Raw genomic sequence first — 17833 nt, 5'->3', positions numbered from 1 at the left:
GGGGGGGGGAGGGAGAAAACCTGAGTCGAGAAGGCCGGCCGCAGTGAAGTTCTGCTAAAGCTAAATACCTAAATATTCAGTTCCTACCTTATACAAAATCGCTATTTATCCAGACAACCACACGAAACATACAAATACATGCCCTACGCGAACTGTAGAGTGTCTGAAAGTCACAGGAGGTTCTGCATGTAGTTACAGGCTACTTAATAAACATGTAACACGACTTAATGGGTCCTTGAGCAAAACTGAAAGCCGAAATGGCTCCAGCATGTGCTCAAGTATTCATTTCCCAGCTGGATTATACACTACAATATTAATAGCCGCAGCACTGATCCTCCGCACAGGGTACTGAAATTTTGGCCTGTTTCACACGTTTGGGAGAGTTCAGGGCAAATAGCCGTGCGTATCACCACCATTCAATCTGGAGCCTAAAATGAAACAAGGAATTCTGTGCACGTCGGACATTTCATACAAACTTCGACAAAACTGCAAACCTCAATAACGTCTACATTGCCACATCGGCCTGTTCAATTTTATACAATGACATTAATTACGCCCTGCTCTCTAGAGGTAAGCAATGGATATCTTTTCGCCAATGTGGACCCTGCTGAACAGACGGCTGTGCAGGAACTTATGAATTGTTTACTAACTGTCATCTAAGCGGCCTCCGTAGTCTAGAGGTAACGTTCCCACCTCATGACTAGTAGTACGCGGGTTCAAATACCCGGCGGAGGTCGTCGAATTTTTAAGGGCGGAAAAATTCAGGGAACAAGTCCTCCGGGAGGGACTTTAAGCCGAGGGTCCCGTGTCGTAGCTTTACGGCACGTAAAAGAACCTCGTATCTCCAAAGGAGGTCACTGAGCCAAATTAACGGACGTTTCCCGCCCAACAGCAGTCTCTAATATCTCTGGTAGATGGGGGAAGCATTATAGATACCTCTCAGCTAGTAGAGCCGGTCTCGCTGGCTGGGCGGGACTGATGGTAAGAACCAGTACCGGTAGGATATAGAGACTGGTAGAAATCATAGAGGAAAGCTAAATGGACCAATACAGGTCTCAGTGCATGGGGAAACCCACCCTCTCCAATAACTAACTAACTAACTGTCATCTAATTAGTTATGTTTGGTCACGTGTTTCTGAGAACTGTTTCGAGTGGCTTCTAGCTCAGATTTCAATGGACTTCATGCAAGTCCATATGCCCACATAATAAAAGAACTGAAGGTTCTTACTTTGTCTTTATTTAGCAGGCAGTGTTGTTGCTAACTGCAAACAACAAACGGCAGTCATGGAGATTCCATTGCTTCGGTCGGTATAGATGAGTCGACTGTTGCGAAAAAGATACGTCTCTCTGGCATCATCGGTTGTAGAAGCTCCGAAGTTCACATTCTGTGAAGACTGCGAACTGTTCCTCGCCTTCCCGTTACTTCTGCCGAATTTGATTTGCTTCCTGTAGCTTAAACGTGTTAACAGAGGACGCGGTGACCCTGCTTCGTACCCGTGAGGTACCGGGTTGAAATGTAGGGCCGCCCGTCCTTGTGGCCTTTACTCAGGCCGCCCATACACACACAGTTTGGCCTTCCGATCGACCTTACAGGCAAAACTGTGAGTTTACCCCCTCCCTTTCCTCCCCATACACGCGCAGATAAGGCGGCAGGCTTCATGCCACAATCACGGTCTTCCAGCCTATAATGTTGAGTCACACACGTCACGTGTTACGGTCCTGCAGGCAGAACTGACGGACTGACGGGTTTCCCACAGGCCAACAGTCCAAACGATTGGCCGGCCGGCCGAACCACACACGTCAGTTTTGCCTTTCAGTCTTCAACTGTGCAGACCGAACTGGAGGCCAAATTGTGTGTGTATGGGGGCCCTCAGACCCTCCAAGCGAACGCAGAGTTCTGTGAACTTAACCCACAACCGCTTTCTGCCAAACTTCCTTCAATTCAATATTCACTAACGAACCAACCACTCGAACCTACACATCCTGAGCTACTGACAGCTCCCGTACTTGCCTCGCTATTCACCGTTGCTTTGCACGAGACGCGGACTTCTTGAAGGTAACAAACGAAGGATCCCCATACTGTTGAGTCCTTCCTGAGGAGCCAGCGGCGGCTCAGTCTGCCAAGGGGTTTCTCGCCGTTTACAGGAGTATGACGTTCATTACCGTGTTCACAACAGCCCACCACTGGTCCAAACCCTGAGCCAGATGACTCCAGTTAACATAAAGATATATTTTAATATTATCATCATATTCACGCAAAGACCGTCCAAGAAATCTCTTCCGTTCACGTTTACCGACCAAAATTGTGTACGAGCCTGCGATTTCGGCCATCCGTGCTATGCGTCCTTCCCACCTCATCCAGTATTTGGTTAGAAAGTAGGCTCACAAAAAGTTCTCGTTATGTAATTTTCTCTATCGTCTTACTTGTTGCTTTTAATGGTCAAATATTCGCCTCAGCGCTCTGATCTCAGACACCCTCATAGCTACTCCTTCCTATTGCAACAGAGGAAGTTCACACCCACACAAACAACAGGCGCAGCCGCAGTTCTCTTACGCTTTCTCCTGTTTCTTCGGGGCTGATCGGTCCACAGGAAAGGAAACAGGGCCCTTCTTTGGAAGTTAACACCCGCTCGGCTACTCAAGAATTTATGGAAGTAAATTACTGTAACTACTAATAATATTCAAATTTCGGTGGGTTTCATTCAGTCAGCACATTAATACAGGCATCCCGCTATAACGAACAATTTACGTTCATAGGTCCGCCGACTGTTACATATGACGTAATTATAATTTAATTTTCGATTTAAGAATTTTCACCTTATGATCAGTTTTCGTGGAACGAATTACATTTGCAAATATCGGAGGAATGCCTTTATCTTTAGAGTTGCTGTCAAATTAAATCAATCTTAGTAAGGAAGGTCGGGGTTCGAGTCCCGATCAGGTGGATTTTTCAGCTGACCTAATCCTTCCAGCCGCACTGTGGCCCTAGGGTCGACTCAGCGTCTAAAAGAAATGAGTACCAGGAATCTTCGTCGGGGGGGGGGTAAAGGGCGACCGGCACGTAGGGCTAACAACCTTACCGCCATCTGTGAGCCGATTGTGTAAATGTGGAACCTCAACGTCTCACAACCCTATGGGCCTTCACAGCCTTTTACAGAGATACTTTTGTTTTAATCAAAATAATTAAGACATTTAAACCAAGACTGAGACAGCTTTCCACAGGCGTTCGCTAACTCGTGTGCCCGCTGAGGCGCCTACAGTCTGAACGTCTCCCTTTCCGTCAAGTTTCTCAAAAAAACTGATGATATACACTTTTNAGATAATGTCCCGACACATATTTGTAGTAAATGCAAGTATATCCAAATAATCACTACGGAACTCAACCCTTTGCCAAATTTCAAAGACACCCAGCTTTATGGCTAATAAGTTGTGGATATGTAAGATTTGAGGCTTTCGCGTCGGTGACTATGAAGAAAGCAGTCTTCTGGGATTTGGCACCGTGTATATGTGTTAACCGACGTTTCGGAGGAACGTCGGTTAACACCACATATACACGGTGCCAAATCCCAGAAGACTGCTTTCTTCGACAAATTAGGTGTCTGGAAGTATAAAGGATTTCCTGCGTAACACATGCAAGAATGCAGCACGAAACTTTGTACACACCCAGTAGGATCGTCACTTGCAACGTGGCGGAACACAGTGTCGCGACAGACCACCGCGTGCACACGCCACTGTTGCCAACTCTTGCACTTTCTTTACTCCTTTCGCGTGAGTTGCTTCTGTGCGGCAGTGTTCTGTCACCTTGGAGACAGGCCCGCTCCGCACGTCGACCCAACCGTTCGAGACACAGAACGCACGGGAGTACGACAAGAGACCGACGGGCCGGGGTCACGAGCCTGCCTATTCGTTTCTTCCACTATTTTACTGCTCCGTATCAACTGCGTGATATCTGGGGCCACACGAGATCAGAATATGTTATGTTCCGAAGCAGGAACTGGCATAGTAGGCCGATTTGAGTACAGTGAATAGGGTTTGGGGAGGAAACGGACGTAGCCTTTATGCCCGTAAAAAATTCCGCGGTGGGCCACAGAGCTCGTCGGGACGCTGTGGGGATGGGAATGCCCCTACCACAGAAGAACAGCAGAGGGCACACTTCGCGAAGGAGTACTTCTGAAACACCGGTCCTGCCCATGCTGCAGACACTAAAGGACGGAGTCTGAGTGTTCTTCCAGTTATTGTAGTCTCTGACTGTATACAAAACACCTGGGGGGGGGAGGGAAGGGAATTGAGATGGAATCGCCCTAAAACGTTGTTATTCGTCTCAAAACCGTGGCACGAACCGGCAACTAATCCCTGGCTCCATAGGGTGCAGTCTTAGACTGGGGCCACACGAGCGCACAAAATGCGTCCGTTGTAGAAATAAACAAGAGGCGAATGCTATGCTATCTTCTGGCTCCATTGCAGGCAAAAAACTACGCACCGCATTCTGCAACTGTGTGGTGTCCTCAGCAACGTCCGTCATAAAGTACGTTCGTTACAATGGACGTACTTCGTGCGTTCGTGTGGCCCAGCCTTATCCTCTGATACTTTGTGAAGTTCTCGCAGCGGTGATTATGAAGCGTTATATCTTCTGGGATATATCGGCGTGCAGTTCACTGAGTCAACCGATGTTTCGAAGGAACGCGCTGTCTCCATTTTCAGGGTAGAATGAGCCAAGCAACAAATCAGTCTGTGCTTACTACCTACTTGAAGTTGGTTTACTGCTTGGCTCATTCTTCGATCCTGAAGATGAAGGCTACACGTTCCTTCGAAACGTCCACTGACATTCAATGGATTACACGCCGTCAATTCCGAAAGTCAGAACTCTCATTGACCCTCTCGGTAATCGAACGAGCAAGATAAGGGTGACGTATGAAATGCAGTTGACAATGGATAGATCTAGGTATGAACCCCAAGACTCAAAAAGTACTGGATGTGTTGGCATCGATTTGTGCGTAATGAATTCGTGTTCGGAAATTTGCTCAAAGACGGGACGAGGAACGCGAAACGCCGACTGTTTCATAACCGTCGCGTACACAATGTGGTTGGCAAAGTGAATCCCTCAAAGCAGTATCAAACTCTCCGAGCCTGATGCACCTCTAACGAGTACTGAAATAAAGGTGCAAAACACTAATATACATACAATTGTCCTTGACTGTGTTACCTTGGTAACAAAATCGACTTTTGCTCACTAGAGCACTGCTGGTTGCTGAATACCCAAGAACTGAATCCGTCCTGCCGGAAGAGCCGGCTTGAAACTGAATATTTCGCGTTTAGGGCTCACTGTGGGTGTAACCGTTACATCCTTGAAGATTACTCTGTGCAGTTTTGTTTACTGCAAAACTGTGCAAACTACTGCAATTTAATCAAAGTCGCTGGAGCCCTTAAAAATNGATTTCTTATACTTTTTCTTCTACCCTGAAGATGGAGGCGATACGTTCCTCCGAAACGTCGGTTAACACCACATATACACGGTGCCAAATCCCAGAAGACTGCTTTCTTCATAGTCACCGCCGTGAAAGCCTCAAATCTTAAATAGTAATTCTGATTTTATTTTCGGGGGCCCATATAAAGACGCCCTGCTTTTGGAGCTGAAGTTCTCATATTCACCGGGCTTCGAATTATGACGAAGAAAATCTTAAATACCCAAAAAATACACAGAATCGGTCTATTCGTTCTGGCGCCACCAAGACGGACACAAAGAGAACGACCGGCAGCATTTCAAACACCTTTCTTCCTGATATTCTAAGGCGGTCGAGGCGTGTAAACCCGTCAAATTCTCGTCGCAGTCTTTTCACCTTCACAACATTCCTCTCTCGCGCATGAGGAACAGTGAAATTACTATCAACTCGAAACGTCTGTGCTACGTGCAAAGCGCAGGCAAACCTCCCCACCTACGACTTCCAAAGTTCCGAACGTCAGGGCTTACGACCCCATTAAATTAACGCACATACGCACTTACGTTCCGAATTATCGCACTCGAAACATGAATTTCGGATCTGCGCCATGTTGTAATTCTCTGGTGGCTAGAACTCTTACCGACACATGGTAAAATAATCATTCACTTCCTCCTTTTAAACATTTTAATACTTCAAAAATATAACACTACGTCACTTGACGCTAAAAATAGATCCACTCTCCCATACGTCTTCACGGCGTAGTGCTTAATTAGTTAAACACAGAAGAGGAATGCACATAGGGCATTGGTAGGTAAGCCAGATGGAAAGCGACCAGTGGGAAGACCAAGGAGTAGGTAGGTGAACAGTATTAAAATATATCTTAGAGACACAGAATGGGATCGAAATGGTTCAGGATAAGGAACAATGGAGGACTCTTGTGAACACGGTAATGTACCTTCGGGTTCCATAAAACGCTGGGAAGTTCCTGAGAAGCTGCACACTTCGCGGCTTCTCAAGAAGGGCTCAGCTCCAAGAGTGAGTGAGTGAGTGAGTGAGTGATTAAAGAATTACAGTGTAATAGGGGTTAAAGTACTGAGAAATGGGTCTGAGCCTGTGCTACATGAACATAACCCTCTATACACCCCATGTTACAGTGTGACCTCGACTTACAAGCCGTTTTCGGAAAGGCATAAAAAAGTAGGTGCAAGGTAACGGCTGTACTGTCATTCTGTGTCTGTGATGTTAGACACAACCACACAGTAAGAAACAAAGCAAAATCACAATGACACCGTAATGCTACCTCCTCCAGAGATGCAGGATTTCAACAGGGCCGACGGCAGTGGTCAGCCTTCTGCGACCTTGTACTTTGCAACGCCCTGAGTTGCGCGAATTACGTCTCTTCACAAATTGCAGGATAAAAAACCTCAAGGGCTCGGGTTTATCGCACCGGCAAATGGCTTAGCTCGGAGATCGCGACAGACGCCTCCCTCACGACATCTAAAGCAGAAAATATCAAAGCAACAACTGCAGAGCAACAAGTGTCAATCCTTTTCACTTGCTTCTCCGTCGGGACGCCGAGGGAGGGGTGGTACTGTGCGGAGGTCGCGACTACTCCACACAATGGATACTGATACCATGGGGCAGACGGTATGGGGACAGTCAACAGTAAAGTGGCTACAGGATTCTTATAATACAGGACACTTGAGTTCCCTGCAAGAGCTGTCCTCCTGTGAAGCACAAATTGGTTCATTGTAAAACTATAACCGAATCCTGCGGACTGTCACTGTGCAGCAGAACCCGAAGGTTCACCGCGACCAAAACCAAAGTCCGCCGCTGGACACGATCCTGGGCCAGTTCCATAGACCTCACATCACCACAATCTATTTCCCTCTTACCAATCTTACGAACTCACTCTCTAGTATCAGAACCCGAAGGTTCATCTCCGCTAATACGGAAGCCCGGCACTGGACACGATCCTGAGCCAGTTTAATCAACCTCACAGCCTATTTTTCTAACATCCATCTTATTTATTAACTCTCTATAGCAGAACCCAAAGCTTCAACACCACTAACACGAAAGCCCGCCACTAGACACGATCCTGAGCCAGTTCAATCCATCTCATATCCTCACATTTCCAGAAGATCCATCTCACTAATTGACCACCTTTACATGTGAGATCTGAGGTCTCTACCGCGGTGCCTGTTAGGATCCGTGTCCTCTAGAATATGTCGGCGCCACGTTATCTAGTAAAGCTGGTTACGTTTCTGCCGAACTTACTGGCTGCATGCTCAACATGGAACAGTTAACTTCAATTACTGGGCCGTGCAGCAAGTCCGGCGTTTAGTCGCTGGCTTCCATGCTTCGATCCCACGTACGGTCAAGACCGACAACGTAGAAGTGAGGCAGGTTTTCTACCAGCGGTTCTCATTCCACCGCAAGCTTCATACCCATCTGTTCCACCCCATGCAACAATTAAAAAAGTAAGCTTCAGTTACTGAACTGCTGAAGGTAAAATATTCACGTGTAACTGCACTCTCGTCGGGGTGCAGTTAACACACGTCTTAAACTCTTCCACACTTTTCAATGACGCCACACCGGCGGCCTAATGGCAAGGGGCGACCGGACATGAGCACTGCAGATTAAATCAGTCGCGTTCTCTGGAATTCTAAAATTAACCAACAGACTTCAAGTGCTCCACAAGCATCCACATTCCTCGACCTGTGACTACACAGTGGTCCACAGGTCACACTCCTCTCACCCACACACTGTCGCCAAGGTAAACACGGTCTGAGACAAAGTTATCCTGTTACAGTGGTAACCGCACATACCACCTACTTTTACGACCAAACGAACTCTTCAATTCTGCCCACACAGTGTAGTGTGTTCCGTGTCGTTCTCAAAATAAACTGTGACTGTTTCCCCGAATAGCTTTATCCCGTTTATCTTTTAATGGAGACGCTTGTTTCCCGCGAGACATAAACTAATTTCTATGTATTATATACATGAACAGCCGGTCACGGTAGCTGAGCGGTCTAAGCCATGTACTGTCCTTCGCTTGCTCGGAAACCGGGATCGTGGGTTCGAATCCCAGACAAAGCATGAATGCTTGGTATGTGTATGCGTTTATTCTGTGTTTGTGTTGTCCTGAGTATAGGTATAGGCCTTGCGGCGAGCTGATCACCCGTCCAAGGAGTCCTACCGTCTGTAAAATGATCATGACACTTAGAAATCAGCCCTATGCTCCAAAGTGGGAGCGGGAGGGAAAAAATATACATGAACTGGCCTGATTGAGACGCCATTGGTGGGGCGCGCACACGCAAACTGATAAAAAAAAACCGCAGATTGATTGCAACCCGTTTGGTCTGGGGTTCTTGCAGGGGTGACTACAAAGAATCGCATCTTCTAGGCATAAGACCGTGTGGTACGGGAGAAATCCAATGACATTTCGGAGGAACGTATTGTCCCCATTCTCAGAGTCCGCAAGTCGAGTCCACTACATCATGGGGAACCTGCAACGCTAAGCGCAGCGCTTCTACAGCTTTCCCTTTCGGACGATTGAAAAATCTCTAGTACAGCTGAAAGATCGTGTCTCGTCAATTCAAATGTACGGTTTGTCTACAGAAGGATCTTCAATCCCACGCAATCAGCATGTTCACTGACAGAGTTAAAAACAAGCCTCTCATTTGGCCTTCCTTCAGAGTCCCCACCAACTCAATCCATCATCTGGTGCGTTCACAACAAACAACTACACGCGAGCGCCACGGTGCGAGCAGAAGAGCTGACAGAACAATAGAGAGACTGTTGTTGTAACTGAGCACTTTCCTCCTCTGACATGTGAGGAGGACTTCGCCTGGTGACATTACCCAACACAATCGCCACGTCATAAATCACGTGCCTGGATCTTGGCACGCACACAATGCACGTACGGTTCAGCCGAGCGGTCTCAGGGACTGTCAGACAGGGGCTCGAATCCCGACAGGAGCAAGAGTTTCCTCTTTTCGTCAAGGTAGGTTAAGGATCAGCTCTTTTACTATCTATTTAAGGACGCTGGCAGTAGTTCAGGCTGACCGCCTCTGTATTCTAGTGGTCAGAGTTACTGGCTACAGATACAGAGGTCCAGGGTTCGATTACCGGCGGTACCAGATTACGTGACAAGTAGTGGGTCTGGAACGGGGTTCACTCACTCTCGTGAGGATAACTGAGGAACCATTTCAAGGAAATAGCGGCTCCGTTATAGAAAACCGAGATTAACGGCCGTTGGGGCTCCGTTGCGCTGACCACGCGACACCTTCTAGCCACTAAATTTGGCACTAATTTCTCCGACAAGCGGCGGTCGCTATAGTTCTCTTGCGGACTACAGGCCACGGAGTGAGTAGTTAAGACTACATATATCTTAATAATCGTGTGATCAGTGAATGGATGTGAACGGAGTTGCTTCCGTCCTGATGAGACGCGCTACACCGGCGCATGCGTAAGCAGGATCACGAAACACAAGCGGAGGGCTCTTGTGAACACGATAATGAACCTTCGGGTTCCACAAAATGCTCGGAAATTCTTTACTAACTGCACAACTGGCGGCTTCTCAATAAGGGCTCAGGTCGATAAGTAAGTAACATAGGATGAAGACGTATTTGGGAGTGGAGGTATAGCTCCACCGTTGACCTCCGCACCAGATGGAGATGCGTGGTTAACTTCACAACACGATTTTACCCCCTGGGAAACAGCCCTCGGTACTGTTTGGGTGTGTCCCATAGCCGGTCTGGATGCAAAGGAATACAGAAAAATATCTTGCCCCTACTGGAAATCAAACCCTGACCCTCTAGACTCGTAGCTATTCTGACTAAGCTCCAGAAAGGTTACGTAACTTTAACAAATTCCTATACAAAACAGGAGAACGCAGTAGGCTGTTGTATTATAATAAACAGAAGTGAAATATCCAAATATTATAACGGATCTGGACACTACGATCACTTTCGGGGATAGTTTTCTTTCGTGGTCACTCCCTACTTGGAGATAACTCGCAGACCCTGAATGCCATCAAGGGCTGCATAACACCGGGGGCAGTTAGAATACGGCGTAGCGATGAAGGGCGCCGTACTGATGGTATGATTGCTAAATGTAGCGTTCTGCAAATGTACGAACAGCCTTAGCAGCAGCAGCAGGACTTACATGAAGAACTGTACAGGACACAAAACGTGTATTTCGCTCCTCTTTCCATCTCCTACCCGAAACACGTTTCGCTCTGACAAACATTCAGCGAGTTACGCTCAAGATACGCAGAGAAATGCTCGTACGTACGTCTTCGAGTGAAGCGTTCGGCATTGTCCGATATGAATCCAAACTGAAACCACTCGACGCTTTTTTTTTTCGTAAAATTGTCTGATAGGAAATTTCATGAAAATTCGTTCGGCCGTTCACGAAGTGTTTCGTGCGTACTGACAAGAGCGGCCCAACCTGACCTTAACAGCCTCTCCGCGGGGTTGTAAACACATAAGCCGCAAAAGCGATAATTCCCGCAGACGCCCGTCTCATAACTAACTCGGCGTTACTAGGCAACGGTTTACAACAATGGGGGCTCCTTTGCCCCACCTGGTACGCCCGTCTGCCACGACCTCCGGCGAGTTTGTTTCCCAACTGTTGGGGGCTCCTTTGCCCCACCTGGGACGCCCGTCTGCCGCGACCTCCGGCGATTTTGTTTCTCAACTGTTATGTCCAGACTTGCTACTCTGGGCTCCCCTACGCTCCAGACTCGGACCGACTGGCTTGTGTTTCGATTCTCCACATACAGCCTCTGCTCGGACCCAACAGAAAACACCGTCCCTCTGCTGATGTGGGTGACGAGGAACCATGTGTTCCACTGTAGTGGCACTGAAGGTATGGCAACACAGCTTCACACAGGTCTCCTACTGTTGCGTGACGTCATTTCTGTCGCGGTGACGATGTGTTTAACGAACCGCTCCCTAGCAACGGCCATTCCCTTGGCTCCGCTTTTTCGCCTTTCAGGTGTAATATAACAATATATAAAGAAGCTTTGAAAGCATGAAATTCAACAAATTGTCGACTGTCAACACGTTGCAGGAGCGTGGGCTATGTAGTACGTCACGAAACTGTAGTCCGTTTCATTATATCGTCTCTACTCTGTGAACAGTGACACACTGTGACGTGGGATGTCAAGTGCAGTATACTACATAGAAAAGAGAGGATACACAACTGACTATTTGTGTTGTTATTCGTGGGACATGGCGTCAAACGTCCGCGTCAACATATCATTCGATTATGGACTGGAAAGGAAGTTAATAGTTCGAACGCTTATATAACACATGATGAGAGTTCTCGATGACCTTTCAACAGTCTCACATCAGTTCTGTACATTTCGTTCGTCCTGTTCGAATATAAGATTTCAGAGAAGACTCTTAACTTGCAAAGGGTGCGTGTGTGTATAACAAACCTTATACGGCATTAACGCTCTAAAGCCCAGTGGCCACTATATACCATGGAATTTAATACATAAAACCTCTGCATTCTGCCCACACATTATAGTTGTGAATTCTCATTACAAACAAAGGAGCCTGGATAGCTCAGTCGGTATAGCGACTGGCTATGAGCTGGCCGACCGAGGGGTCGGTGTTTGAGTCCCGGTAGGGTCAAGAATTTTTTCTTCACCACGTCGTTTGGTGCCCACCCAGTCTCCTATCCAATGGGTACCGGGGGTAAAGCGGCAGGGGCGTGAAGATAACCACTCACCTAACACTAGTGCCGAGGTCAAGAAAATGAGGATCTATACATCCACACCCCCATACGCCTTCATGGCGTAGTGTTTAATCAGTTAAGCACAGGGACAACTTTACCTTTCTTTTACCTTACTCATAATAAACTGTGAGAACCCCACGGAACACATAAATACACCTGGTTTACTGTGTTGCAGCTGGTGATTTATACAGTAACCACTTGGCTGTAAATCGTTAATGTAACGTTGCACAATTCTTAAAAAAAAAATGGGAAGCACAGGAAATGGATGGCAACATTACGTTTTTTGAGTTCATAACGCTGTCATTATCTAGATTTATAGCCTTAAATTGCTGGAAGCATTCTCAAAGATGAACTGAGCAGGATTTGGAAGGAAACGGCCGTGGTCCAATCGAAATGTCATCCATGACTTGCCTGTAGGGGCTGAGGAAAACCACGAAAAACTCAGTCAAGATACAGAGGGGCCCGGCGGAGATTCAAACCGCGTATCTCCCGAATACGTATGCCAAGCCGGCCGAATGGAAGAGTATATGGCACCAGAGCGGGCAGCCACTCCTGGATATGGACGCAAACGAACTTCCGTGCCACGGAGACCCATACAAGCTGGATGGACCTGCAACACACCTGTGGCGCTCCTGTAGCCTGGGATTTGTCTACATCGAAATGCGTAGCCGAACGCTGATTTCCTCGATTCCCTTTACAAATCACGGGCATGTGCAACAACACGAGAACCTCCATTAAGTGACAACCTTTGGGCAGCCGCACACCAACTGCGTCAAGAGAAGCATCAAGAAATGAGACAAACTTTTCAATCTTGCTTCATTCGTGATTCAGACTCAAGTCCGCACAATGAAGTAGCCCGTGTCTGCGTCATCACATCTTCTCTAGCTGACGACATGACGTGATGCTGATAACGTACACTGGTGCTGCTCCTTGAGTACTGATGTCTGAGTCCTGACGCACAGAAAAGGAACATGCGGAGTCTTGCTGCACGTGTCTGCAGCATGAAGCTGACGTCAGCATCATGACTCAGACCGGTGTGACGCTGCTCTCATAATCTCATTCGTTTCAACTGTGCTCCTTTCTTTGCGTCATGTCGCAGACATCGTGTCTTGATTGTTAGATGTACTGACGCATGCCGGTGTGCGGCCTACCTTAAAGAACTGCAATGGGATCAGAAAGGAGATGATGTTAAGTCACGTGTGAGGACCTAACATGCCGTCACTCGCGATTAGTAACACGCGCTTTCCTTGCCGCGTTCTCGGAGAGCTGGAATGCGAAAACCTCTTTGCACTGGGAGAGAGAGCATCGGCCCGAGAGCAGAAAAAACGAAAGCAGGTATAAATCTCGTAAATGGAAACATCAAGGATTTGTCGCTTGTTTGTAACACGCACGCGCGAGAATTGTGTGCAGTGAACTGCGCCCAAACACACACACTTAAGTAACCAGTAGGCAGCAGTCACTATCCCTTTAGGTCTCACCTGACTCTATAAACCCTGAGGTTCAGTTAACTCACTCAAGGAGCTCAGCCCTTCTTCAGAAGCCGCCAATTGTGCGGCTACTCATGAACTTTCCAGCATTTTATGGAACCCCAAGGTTCATTACCGTGTTCACAAGAGCCCTCCAGTGATCCATATCTGGAGCCAGATCAATCCAATCTATACAATCCCATCCTATCTCTCCGAGATCCATTTCAATATTCTTCACCAACGTACGCATTGGTCTTCCCAGGAACTTCAGTGAAACAATAACTATAAATTCAGTTCCTACCTCACAGAAAACACGCTGTCTTAATTACGAAAACCTGCAGGTGCTACATGTAGTAACCACTGCGTTTAAGATCACAAGGATACGTACTAGTTGCGCAACTATTTTTTAGAATGTTCGGAAGTGAGAACTGAGAGCCATGTGAATACGAGACTATGGTGAGCCAACGCGTCTATACCGACGTCAACTGTGTACCACCAATATTAAATTTAATCGAAATTCGCATAGTAATTTCGAGGATGAAATACTGTCACGTCCTTTCCCATTATGCGTCCCTCTTTATGTCCTTCATCAAAGGGCGATTCCGTGTTTTGTTTCACCGTGTTTCGGGACTGAGCCGTATGGCTCCAAAGGGGTAAGCGAAAGAGCACAATCGCAAGCGAAGCTGGGCGCTGCCACGGCGACGTCTACACGCGATAACGGATCAAACATCTAAAGTACTCAACACTTCTTCCTCTCTACTTGAAGACACACTAGCAAGGGGTACCTATGGGCTGGGGCCGTGCCACAATTGAGGCGGTTAGCCTCCGGTTTCCCACAGGGGCGGCCCGGGCTCGAGCCCAGGTCGGGTCACGTGGGATTTGTGATGGACAAAGTGGCACTGGGGCAGGTTTTCTTCGAGTACTTCGGTTTCCCCTGTCACAAATACCATCAGCTATCATCTGGGGCTGGTACGGTAGGCGAGTAGTGGCCACAGTGCCAAATGGACTCAGTATCACCCCACTCGAAAAAACTAAAAAAGGATGAGCTGCAACATATTCCAAAGGCAGTAGAATGCAGTTGTAATTTCCCCTCACGAACGGAAGTAGCGACAGCGGCAGATACCGCAACCACCTGAACGTCAAACTGTCATGATGCTCGCAATGAAATTCAAGGGCGGTTACCTGTATCTGCTGTCCCTGCTGGTTGATGTGCATCTGCTGCGCCTGGTTGATCTGCAGACTCGCTGTACCGGGGCAGGACGGCGGTCTCGGTGGGGTGGAACTGCTAAACTGTCCCACATGCTGAGGGGTTCCTTGGGGCGCCTGGCCCCGGGGTAGGTATTGGGGACTACCGTGGTTTGGCAACGACCCTGGACTACCGTAGGGCGAATACTGCTGTTTGGGGGGGTTGGGGTACCCTGTGCCCATCATGGGATTGCCCGCAGAACCCGTCTGCTTGCTCTGGGGCTGCTGCATTGTCTGACGACCGTTCATCTGGGCAGCACTAAAAACCACCTCCTGCTTCAGTAGCTCCGGCTGCGGGCCGCTACTCACAAAACTGTTCCCTCCGCCCGACCCGGTCACCTGTTTGTTCATGTAGGGTGGTGCTGCCCCCGTGTTGCCCCCAGCGCCAGGTCCGCCGCCCGACGGCGGGAACTGAAACTCTCCATAGGGGGATCTGACGTTCCTGGCGGAGCCAGCCGGATTGAAACTCATTCCCAGCTGCGTCTTGTGTTGGTGTTGCTCCGCCATCTGCTTGAGGGTCTGCGCAGCGGGGCTCAGTTCCGCTAGCCCGGGGGGGTACGGGGCCATGCGCGCCTTAGAGAGCGACTGCGGGTCGTACACGGGCTGGGGCGAGTACTGGGAATTCCCACCCATTAGCGGACTGGAACTACTGTGCTTGACCACAACGTCCATCAGGTGCAGGTCCTTGTTGTCGTCTTCGGCCTTCAACTGTCCACCTGAGCACATACCACTAGCACTGTTAACGTTTGTCAACCCGTCCACTGTCTTATCCTCGAAGTCGAAGTCTCTCATGAACTCCGGGTGGAAGTCCGAGATTTCTGATATGAGATCTTTGAACGCGTCCGACGTAATGATTTCATCGCTCGTATCATCGCCGATGAGGTCCGAGAAGCCAGGGAAACTGGCGCCGTTTGCGGCCGCGTCCTTTTCCAGGGCGGCGGCGCATTGTTCCAAGTCCACGAACTCACTATCGGGCTCCTGTTTGCACTCCACAAGGTTCCCGATGTCCACACAAGCCCCTCCGCCTGCGGAATTCGCCGTGCCACCCGCACTGGCGCGTCCTCCGACCGGCGACTTCGGGGACGCCACATCACTCTTCACAGACGCGTTAGTGAGGGCCTTCACCGTCACGTTGGTGGAGATCTGCTGAGGCTGCGAGTTGGCTGCCGACGTGGTGAACTCCAGCTGCTGCACGATCTCCACAGAGAACTTGGTCAGGTTCTCCTGCTGCTGGCCTCCAGGCCCTGTGCATTGGATCTTGGCGGGGGGCTCGAAGGCATCTGCTGATCCTCCGGGAGGGTCCAGTTCTTCTGCTGTCCGTTTCAGGAACTTCTGCTGCTGAAACGAAAGAGAACATGAGGTGAAGTCTCAACTGCATATTGCTGCTTGGAGTGAGTTCCACAGTTCCTCACAGATGGCTCCAATGTGTCATACAGTTCTTCGCATATGTCTCTATTATGGAGCTATCTATAATTACTGAAACAGCAGCGCACACTTAACGCGATTTCGAAAGCCGCACTGCGATCTAACGTATAACATGAAGTTGGGCCTCGAACTGTGGGTATATGTTTATAAATCGAGTCTGCTGGAGTGGTAGTGACACGTCACACCACCAGTGCTACCAACTGCACGTGTAACGTACTGCGAACTATGTTGACAGCTGCACCAAACTGCGCAATTCTAACACCTAACATTTCAAACGGAAGGCTTAGGATGTGGAACATTCCACAGTTTAACACGTTCACACATCGCATTCCACACGGCAGGTCGAGGCTCTTAAAGGGCGCCAGTGGGGAAACTAAGATAGGAGAACAAGACGATAACCACGTCCGTCTCACAGCATGCTCCATATTACCCTAACACCTAAATTTCAAAACCAACCCAGTACGCTGGCTCAGACGGCATCGCAGGCTGACTTGAACTCGGTAGGCGGCCGAGTCTGATCCTCGGCGGGGGTACTCTTATCCTGACCAAGCGCTTCCGTCACGCCGGGCAAATTCTGGGATATGGCCAAAAATTAGGCAATTGCAGCAGGCAGGAAATACAACATTTTGTTGAGAAAATCTGATGGCCAGACACCAGTTGGAAAAAGCAGGAATAAATACAATATGATATTAAAATGGCTCATAAACAGGACGTGAGGTTATAGACTGGATTCACGTAGCTAAGGATAGTGGCCAGTGTAGTAGAGCGCTTGTGAACATTGTAATGAAACTTCGTCTTCCGTAATGCTGGTGATTTCGATGACACTACTGCACCCAAGTCTTCATAAGAAAGACGAGCCGGCTAATGTTTTCAGTTACTGTTTATTGAGGGAATCATGGGAAACACATAAATACACTGTGAGGAAAATGCAAAACTCTTTTTATGTTCAAGCAGGTGTTACATATATATATATTTTTTTATTGCTAGTGGGGTGGGACTAAGTCCCTTGTAGTGCGGCTACTTCTGGCCTATTGTACCAGCCCCAGATGATAGGTGAGGGTGATTGTGGAGCAATTGGTGGAATGAAGATTGGCAGGGGAAACCGAAGCACTCGGAGAAAACCTGCCCCAGTGCCACTTTGTCCACCACAAATCCCACTTGACAAGACCCGGGAGGTGGTAAATATAACAACCACTGCGCTCTAAACGACTAAACTCCCTCCTCGAACTGTCAGTCCCAATTTTGGCATTTCTCTAGGCAGCAAGAAGTGCCGGCCATCTTCCCACCCCACAACGGCTGGCTCCACCTTGGACAGACCGTACAAGTTGTGCAGCCACGCTGAACAGTATGTGTAAATGACACTAGAGCTGGCCCACGCTGCCGCAACGGTGCAGCAACTGGAGAACAGCTGTTTAGACGTCACTGAGTGCGCGCGCATTCTCCACACTGCTCAGCTGAAACGGACTTTTAACTCTGTGACCCGAACTAAGTGGTCTACCGTTACTGTGG

General features: G+C 48.5%; 1 protein-coding gene across 4 annotated transcripts in view; it reads right to left on the bottom strand.

Annotated features, from left to right (window-relative positions):
- LOC111874277 (neurogenic protein mastermind) overlaps window positions 1–17833 on the bottom strand; it is a 154002-nt gene that overhangs the window by 50534 nt on the left and 85635 nt on the right. For 2 of the 4 annotated variants that reach the window (XM_023869640.2, XM_023869642.2), the window contains exon 2: window positions 14837–16237. In XM_023869640.2, the coding sequence (XP_023725408.1) occupies window positions 14837–16237 (1401 nt within the window). The remainder of the gene's footprint in view (window positions 1–14836; window positions 16238–17833) is intronic. The other 2 variants (XM_023869641.2, XM_023869643.2) reach the window with 1 other exon arrangement.

The sequence above is a fragment of the Cryptotermes secundus genome, unplaced genomic scaffold (genome assembly GCF_002891405.2).
Source record: "Cryptotermes secundus unplaced genomic scaffold, Csec_1.0 scaffold1679, whole genome shotgun sequence".
In the NCBI taxonomy this organism is placed as follows: Eukaryota; Metazoa; Arthropoda; class Insecta; order Blattodea; family Kalotermitidae; genus Cryptotermes; species Cryptotermes secundus.
This window is presented reverse-complemented; position numbering and strand designations above follow the sequence as displayed.